General features: G+C 47.2%; 1 protein-coding gene and 2 long non-coding RNA genes across 4 annotated transcripts in view; 1 reads left to right on the top strand and 2 right to left on the bottom strand.

Annotated features, from left to right (window-relative positions):
- Positions 1 to 1,535: 1,535 nt before the first annotated feature.
- SEH1L (SEH1 like nucleoporin) overlaps positions 1,536 to 8,838 on the top strand; it is a 22,366-nt gene continuing 15,063 nt past the window's right edge. The window contains exons 1-2 of one of the 2 annotated variants that reach the window (XM_019545553.1): positions 1,536 to 1,704; positions 7,586 to 7,636. In XM_019545553.1, the coding sequence (XP_019401098.1) occupies positions 1,594 to 1,704; positions 7,586 to 7,636 (162 nt within the window). In that variant the 5' untranslated portion in view covers positions 1,536 to 1,593. The remainder of the gene's footprint in view (positions 1,705 to 7,585; positions 7,637 to 8,838) is intronic. The other variant, XM_019545560.1, reaches the window with a different exon arrangement.
- LOC109317111 overlaps positions 1,907 to 8,838 on the bottom strand; it is a 26,964-nt gene continuing 20,032 nt past the window's right edge. Inside the window, exon 3 of the long non-coding RNA XR_002102979.1 lies at positions 1,907 to 3,285. This is a non-coding gene — a long non-coding RNA (uncharacterized LOC109317111). The remainder of the gene's footprint in view (positions 3,286 to 8,838) is intronic.
- LOC109317106 lies at positions 4,242 to 8,778 on the bottom strand. Its single transcript, XR_002102977.1, has 3 exons — positions 8,412 to 8,778; positions 4,781 to 4,786; positions 4,242 to 4,254 (listed from the first exon to the last, which is right to left on the bottom strand). It is a non-coding gene; the product is annotated as an uncharacterized LOC109317106 (long non-coding RNA).

The following is an 8,838-nucleotide window of genomic DNA, read 5'->3' as shown; positions in this document are numbered from 1 at the left end:
ACTGTTCTGGAGGGGCATTGGGGATGGGCAATGGGTGGGGGGGTGCCGCCACCATCACCCCTGCTTTGCCCTCAGGCAGGGAGGCATGGGGAAACCCTGCTGCTAGGGTGGTCATGGCATGTTTGCCATCACCACAAACTTCGCTAGCAGCAACTCAAACGTGGGCCCGCGCAGCCAATTGTCACCCACCCTCTCAGCAATGCATGCGCAGTTGGCCAAGTGTTACGAACAGACAGACAAACAAAGCCCTTTATTATATAAGAATTATCCTGTAATAGCAGTGGCTTAGTATATACCACATAATGGATACCTGACTATTCATCACCAGTCTTTCCACTATAACTCACCCCCACTTGATCATTTTGTATCTTGGCCTCTACAGAAATCTGTTTTATCTTTTTTATCTTCTTTGCCCCATTCTTTTCCATTCCACACAAAACTTGACTGCAAAATGTAACATCTATTGCTTCAACTGCTTTTAATCCACTTGCAGATTACTTCACCTGTTCTCTTTCATTTTCTGTGCCAAGTTCAAGTTATTTGTCCTGATCTTCAACTCCAGTAACACCTTTAGCACAGGGAATGGGGTACAGGAGTTCATAGCTGTTTTAGTGTTTGTAATTAAAGTAAAGCAAATTGCTTCATGTCTTTTTCTTTTTTCTGTTTCTAGTGAGAGATCTCATTTTCTAGGGCAGGTGCTGTGGGAGGTGGGGAACGTGCAGGAATCATGCTAGCCTGAAGTAAAAGAGGGGAACCACAGGGGTATTATAAAAGGACCTCTTAAATGCATGGGTGGGTCTAGGCTTTTGAAGAGGGGGGTACAGGTGGAGGGTGCAGGATTTTGAAGCAGCAGGGTGCAACATCACGTATAACACAAAACACATTGTTCCTGAAGTGAAAAGGTAGCTAGAAGATCTACTAATATGCCACAGGCCCAGTGCTGTATAAGATCAAAGCAAAAATATAACTTTATTGTAACGTGTACTCATTTATTAGCTTGTAAACTTTAAAAACACAAGAAACTAGCCAAAAGAGCCCCAAGATGTTGTATTAGCCCTGCAGTCACTAGAGTCCAGCCTACATCTCTCCTACAACAAAATCCGGCCTTCTAGAGCATCCTGACAGCGCACCCAGCTCTTCACGATCAGTCGTGGCTGCCCCTGGGTTCACGTCCACCTCAGCCAAGGTTTGTAGCTAGAGCTGGGAGCAGGCTGCAGCGCAGGGGGATCCGAGAGGCTTGACCAGGAGCGGCTAGTGGGCACTGGGGGGGAGGCTAGGGTTCTGCAAAGGGCGGGTGCGGAGGGCGACGTGCGTCGTCTCTTTTAATCCAACGCATTTTTCCTCAGGAAAGAGAATCACTGCGCCCCCGGCCGTCAGCGCGACACGGAAGCAGAGACAAGTCGCGCTGCCAGGAGCTCGCAGCCCGGGCAGCGCCGGCCTCCCGCCGCTGGGGGCGCTGTGCATACGGGGGGAGCGGCGGCTTGGCTCACGCACAGCGCCCCCTAACGGCCGCGGGCGGGCGGGCAGGGCTAGCAGCGCCGAGGGCCGGCGAGCGGGGGACGAGGTGCCGAGGGAGCGGGCGGCGGCGCGGGGATGTTCGTGGCGCGGAGCATCGCGGCGGATCACCGCGACCTCATCCACGACGTCTCTTTCGACTTCCATGGGCGGCGCATGGCGACCTGCTCCAGCGACCAGAGCGTCAAGGTGCGCGGGGGAGGGGGCGAGTCCAACCGTAATGGCGGGAGTGAACCCGCCCCCCGCGCCTGCTGTGGTCTCGCCCGGCCTTGTTGGCGGCCGCGGGGCGAGTCGAGTCGTGCTCTGCTGGGGGCTGCCTTCCCCCCCATCCCGGTGTCTGCTGTGGTGTCGCCCAGCCCGTTGGCGGCGCGGGCACAGGGGGCCCCCGGCCTGCGGCAGCCACGTGGTTCCGGCGGCGGCGGGCGGGGCTGCCAGGGCCTGGGGCTTCCACCCTGGAGCCGAGCCGTAGCCGTTCCCTTGGGGCGCTGCGGGAGCAGTTCACGTTAGGGCCTTCATGTGTGTGAGGCTGCGGCTGCTGCATAGGTCTTTGGGGTTGTAGTCTTCTCACTTAAAAGTGCCTGGCCCGGAGGGATGCTGTGGCTGCGGGGACGGCCCGGGCCCTGGGGCAGTCTGTCAGCCTTTTCTCCCGGCGGGGCTTGGGGAGGTCAGTGGGCCCTGGCTCCGCTCCCTTGGAGTCCTCATGGGTAACCTTTGACCCCCCCCATCCCTTTCCTGCTTCATTGTTGCCCCCAGGTTTTGCCTTCCCTTGCCTTTCTCACCAAGGGAGGCTCATAGGTGTCTTTATGGGTGTAGGCCTGCTGCAACCCCATTGCATGACATGCCAACAGCTTGGTTTTCAAATTTCCTTTCACAGAGTGGAGCCATATCTGCCTTTCATGTGCTGGTTTTATTTATTTACTTATTTTAAAAAAAGAGAGGCAATATTAGCAGGGAAGTTCCCTTAGAAGGCTGGCCTGGGCCTTTTCCGTTAACAAGGTAATAAGGGAGAAATTAATATATTTTAAACAGATTGCGAAATGTACTACCTCTTCCTTTATGAGCATCTGCAGTCACAGCTGCATTTGCATATCACTTGTAAAATGTAGGTGATGAATAGAACTGTATCGCTTCAAATTAAGCTGATATAATGTAAAAGACAACATGCTTAAGGAAGGTATGACTGTCCATGAAGGAGTAAGGTTTAATAATATGTTCAGGGTTTACTGTTCATGAATGGTATAATGCTGCTTTTTTATCATAGAAACTTTATGTTCAGTAAGCCTCACACGGTCTCGCATGTATGGTGGTATTTCATTTTTGGTCTAGTTTACAGGATATTGTAACCTGGGAGATTGCACAGTCAAGTAACCAACATCATAGCTAACGGTATATCAGAGTACCATGGGAATGTAGGCTTGTAGGCAAAATTATTTCCCTTAAGTTTGCCTAGTGAGCAAGAATAGATTGCATATGCCTAGCGCACTTATTCCTTTGCTGTGATCAGTGATTTCTTCAGCCACTTATGTGAGGTGCTACAGAGTGCATCTACACGAGACGCTGACTGTGCAGTAGCCTAGTACTTCTGTGCAGTAGTGTCACGTGGCAAAAACTGTTAAGTGATGCTACTGTGCAGTAGTATCACAAAAAAGGTACTGTATTTGCCAGTACTGCTCTGCAGTAACTCAGGTTATTGTGCATTTATCTAGTACTTGTTAATACATGCACTAAATAAACAAGCAATAATAACTGCGCAGTAGCATCTTGTGTAGACTCTGTCACAAAGATGCTGCTAGATTGTCCCCATTTTTTGGGGTATGTGGGATTACTGAGGAAAAGAGTGTAAGTGTTTTGATCAAGGTCCTATATCCAAATGAGAGACATTGGGCGTAGAAAAGTGACCCCTAAACTGTTGATCTTGTGTTCTGACTGCAGATGCCCACAAAGGAAGAGGTAGTAAATTTCACAGTCTGTTTAGAATATATTAAGTTTTCTTTTATTTATTAACTTACACATTTTTGGAAATGTTTGAAGCAAGTCTTTGGCAAGATTTGGATCTTTTGTAGTACTGATATAACACTGTTACTTGTCTAAATCTATCTCAACCGTGTAGTGGGTCCAATAAAAGATATCACCCATAAAAACACTTGCCTCACACATGTTCTGGATTGTCATTTATTTTTACAACATTTCATATACTGTATTTACTTGATTCTAAGAAAAGGTTTCTCCCCTCATTTAACACTGGGGAAAAAAGCCCCACCTCTTAAAATCAACATGAAGGCAGTGGGATCTGTAGCTGCAGCTGATCTCTGCCCTCACTGCCAGCTCTTCACTGCACCATCTTCCCCCAAAGTTCCTTCCTCCCCATGTCCCTACCCTGTGTAACTCTGCTCCTCTACCTGCCCCTTTCTTCCCCTTTCCACCCTCTTACCTGTGCTTCATGCCAGCAGGTTTTTATACGTGCTGCAGTCTGGGGCACTGTGCTGCTCTGGACCTGGGCTAGGTCCGAGTTTAGTGCCTCAGGCTGGAAAGGATCTAGAGCCTTTCAACACAGAGCAAGGGTAAGGGAACAGGGAAAGCAGGGAGCAGTCTGGGGAAGGGAGAGGGGAGCAGAAGATGGGAACGGGATGGGGGAAAGGCAGGGCTAGGGCTGGGGCTGGGGTGGGAGGCCTACAGGGGTAGAAGTGGGAATGTGGCAGGCCCGTGCAGGCGGCAAGCTACTTAACCTCTCCGTGCAACCTGCCTCATTGCCTGCCCTGCTGCGGCAGCAGAGGGCACGAATTAAAGGCAATCCTCCAATAATTAGTTTCTGTACATGGGAATTTATAACATATTTATAGTTTTTCCATGCAGAGTATCTGATTATTGGGGGGTCATCTTGAATACAAGTAAATACAGTATTTTTAAATGTCAGTCACTTGAAAAACGTTTCCATACAAGTACTGAGCATTAGTCACCGCATTAGGAATGTTGAAATTTTACTTGTTTACAATTGTCACGTGAAGTCCCAATTTTTTCCCCCCATGCACAATTGTCTTAAAGTAGTAACCTTTATTTGGTCATATACACATTCAGCCCTGGCAATTGTGCCATTAGTGTAATGCCTAACAGGTTAAATATGTGATGTGACATATGTTAAGCCAATTTATGGTGCCATCGAATGGTAAACCACCACAAAGAAGTTCCACTTTTGTTTCAGATCTTTGCTGATCTGTTTGTGGCTGGTTTGTTTGGTATTATAAACGGTTTGTGGCATGTCACAGACATGGGGCTGCCCCATCCAGATCCTGACAGTAATCTGATTGGGGCAGGCCTGGGTCTGGAACTGGGTGAGGAGTTCTGGGGTTCCCTACAATTCGCAGGTTTGCTGCCTTGCTCTATAGGTCCCTTGGAGATGGCAGTGGAAGGCAGTAAACCTGCTGGGTCTCAGGGAGCCTTTCCTTTAGATTGGGTAAAGGGCAGCCTGAGTGTCAGCTTGGGACTTAAGGCTGCTCTAGTCCAGTATTAGAGATTGGCCACAGGGCAGCTGTGTCCTGAACCAGGGGTTGTTCCCTGCTAAACCCTGATGATCAGCTGATTGTAGGTATTAGCACAGGGCAGCCATGACAGCTGGGAGTCATGTGATTGTGGTCTGGGGCATTTTATGACCCATCTCCCAAATTGCTCATGAGCATGTAGCATGGCAAGTTGCATGATTTGGGGCATAAAAATCCTCATACCTCAGTTTCATAGTTTCATAGTTGGTAGGGTCAGAAGGGACCTGATCAGATCATCAAGTCCGACCCCTTGCCACGCCAGGAAAAAGTACTGGGGTCAAACGACCCCAGCAAGGTGTTCATCGGGTTTCCTCTTAAAGACCCCCAGGGTAGGAGCCAGGACCACTTTGCTTGGAAGTTGGTTCCAGATCCTAGCTGCCCTGACCGTGAAGTAGTGCCTCCTGATGTCTAGTCTGAATCTGCCCTCTGCCAGCTTGTGACCATTATTCCTGGTCACTCCTGGCAGTACTCAGGGGAACAGGGACTTCCCCAGTGCCTGCTGGTCCCCCCGACTAGTTTGTAACAGGCCACTAGATCCCCACTCAGCCTTCTCTTATGGAGGCTGAACAGGTTCAGGTCCTGTAGCCTCTCCTCGTAGAGCCTGCCCTGCTGAACCTGATCATGCAAGTGGCCCTCCTCTGGACCCTCTCCATGTTGTCTACATCCCTCTTGAAGTGCAGCACCCAGAACTGGACGCAGTACTCCAACTGTGGCCTGATCAGTGTCGCATAGAGGGGGAGGATTATCTCCTTGGACCTGCTTGAGATGCATCTGTGGGTGCATGACAAGGTATGGTTGGCCTTCCTGACTGCATCCCCACATTGCTGGCCATGTTCATATTGGCATCGATAGTGATTCCAAGATCCTTTTCTGCCTCTGCACTGATGAGAAGGGAGTTCCCCAGCCCAAGACTAGGTATGGTGCTGGTTCTTCCTCCCCAGGTGCATCATCTTGCACTTGTTGGTGTTGAATCCCATCCTATTCTCATCTGCCCACCCCTGTAACCTGTCTAGGTCCGATTGCAGCCTATTCCTCCCTTCTAGTGTGCCCACGTCCCCCCACATCTTAGTGTCATCAGCAAATTTGAACAGGGTGCTTTTTACCCCCCTGTCCAAGTCACTGATGAAGATGTTGAACAGTACGGGCCCGAGGACGGAGCCCTGCAGAACCCCACTGCCCACATCCCTCCAGGTCGAAAATGACCCATCCACCACCACTCTGGGTGTGGCCCTCCAGCCAGTTGGTGACCCATTTAGCTGTGTAGGTGTTGACACCACAGTTCCTTAGTTTTTTAATGAGAATGGGGTGAGAGACAGTGTCAAAGGCCTTCTGAAAGTCCAGAAAGACTACATCCACTGCTGCCCCTGCATCTAAGGATTTTGTGACTTGGTCATAGAAGGCCACCAGGTTGATCTGACAGGACCTGCCTCTAATGAACCTGTGTTGGTTGCCCCTAAGCATAACCTTTCCCACTGGCCCCTCGTGGACATGCACCAGGATAATTCTCTCAAAAAGCTTACCCAGGATCAAGGTAAGACTAACTGGCCTATAGTTTCCTGGGTGTTCCTTCCTCCCCTTTTTGAAAATGGGAACCATGTTGGCCCTCTTCCAGTCCTCTGGCACCACACTAGAGCACCACAAGTGCTCGCAAAGCTGTGCCAGGAGTCCCTCAATGACCTCAGCTAATTCCCTCAATACTCTGGGGTGGAGATTGTCAGGACCAGCTGATTTAAATACCTCCAGTCCCTCCAGAAGTTCCCTGACTAGATCCTTGCTGACCCTTGGCCTGGGTGCGCCTCCCCTGGGGTCTGAGGGGGGGGTCCCGGTGCGGGGGCTGATCCGGTCCCTGCTCAGGAAAATGGAGGCAAATAAATTGTTAAATAGGTTAGCTTTGTAGTCTAGTGTGACAACCAGATTTCATAGCGTGTTTTGCAGGGGCCCCACATTACCCGGTACTTTCTTTTTGCCCCCTATGTATTTAAAAAAGGACTTCTTGTTGTCCTTGATCTGGGAAGCTAGTCCCAGTTCCATCTCTGCCTTGGCCTTCCTGACTGCAGTTGTGACTTCTTTAATTTCTCAGCAGCCACGGAGATGGTTATCATTCCACATCTTCATTATTATAAACTTCTGGCTTGAGTTTAAATAGGACATGAGATCCATAGGGGGGTGGGGGGTGAAACTTACTAATTTTGGTGCATTCATGCTATTCTGAGAGCCAACCAAGTGAGCAGAACATTACCTTTTATAAATAAGTTCTTGATTTATTTTTTTTTAAAAAGAAACAGTACACTTCCTGCAACTGATTCTGCAGAATTGATCTCTGCAAGGAACTACTTTCAAAAGAGGGATGTAAGAGCGTACTGGGATAGGGTAGGGTTTTAAGGGAAAAATGGAACTGCATGGTATGGCTATTTTTTTTTTTAGTTGTCTCTGTTTACCAGTACTATCTTGGGAGCTTTGTTTGCCTTTCATTTCTTGCAGGATGAAAAAAACTTTACAGCAAGGTTTATGATTGTATTTTATTTTCTTAATAGGTCTGGGACAAAAGTGAAAATGGGGATTGGCACTGTACTGCCAGCTGGAAGGTAAAGATTATTACTACATTTAAATATCAGTAATTATGTCTGAAACCCCTTGCGTTTTGTCAGTAGATCCCTTCACTTGTGCATTTCTTCATGAGTCAGGAAATACTTAAACCTAGAACTCTTAGTTCTAAAATTATACCTTTTATTAGACCAACTGAGAAATTGCCAAAAAAAAAAATAAATTGCTCAATTTTTCTTTTCCTTTCTTTTCTTTTCTTTTTGTAATTTCTCAGTTGGTCTAATAAAAGTTATCATATTGGAACCAAGAGTTGTAGATTTTTGCATTTCTTTTTGTCTCAGACCAACATGGTTACCAGATACATCTCCTGGCTCATGAAGCTTTTATATGGTAGCAAAAGGAGAATCAGCAAGTGTCTAATCCCTAAATTCAGTGCTTCTCATTTAAAAAGAAAGTAGACATCTGACGTTAGGTTTCAGAGACTTAAAACTGTGGTGGTAATGTAGTCCTGTACTAGATATTGCATTAAATTTACAGAATATATAAACAATAGTGTTTTCAGGGGCTAGTACAGACTAAAAATTCAGTAGAGTATTTTGGTTACTTTTACATTTACTTAGCAATGCATTTCTGGAATGAGATAATCTCTTGTTTTGGAAATTGCAAAAATAAATCAGATATTATAAGATATGACTTTTCCCTGTAACTCCTCCTATCTTTTTCTGAGAACTGTCTTATATCAAGGTTAGTCAGCATAGTTCCAGAGCAGAACCAGGACATCAAATTTTGAATTGCCCTTGAGTTTATAAAGTGGACATTAAATCTTATAGTCCTACATTTAGAAAATCAGGTAAAGCTTTGAGGCCATTTTCCTCTAGGAAAAAAAATATGTGCAGCTAGAGAGGTATAAGAGACATTACTCCTTTGGAGAAAGGAGCTGCAGAGAGGCAGGAAGATGATGTAAATTCTCTTCAACACAGACTTGAAAGAAGCGCAGAGGAGCCATAGGTGATAATGGCAATGGGTGGTAGTGGAAAAATCTCACTTTCATTTGGAAACAATTCAAAATAATTAGCACTTGAACTACTATTTGAAATTTAGGAGTTTCATAGCAATCTGTAATATTGGTGAATAAAGTTTATCAATTAACCTTTGGTGGTTGATGTTTGCGGTAACTAGTTTTTTTTTTCATAGTTTCATAATTTCTAGGGTCGGAAGGGACCTGAGCAGATCATCTAGTCCG

Source organism: Crocodylus porosus, unplaced genomic scaffold (genome assembly GCF_001723895.1).
Source record: "Crocodylus porosus isolate Cpor-Errol unplaced genomic scaffold, CroPor_comp1, whole genome shotgun sequence".
NCBI lineage: Eukaryota > Metazoa > Chordata > Crocodylia > Crocodylidae > Crocodylus > Crocodylus porosus.
This window is presented reverse-complemented; position numbering and strand designations above follow the sequence as displayed.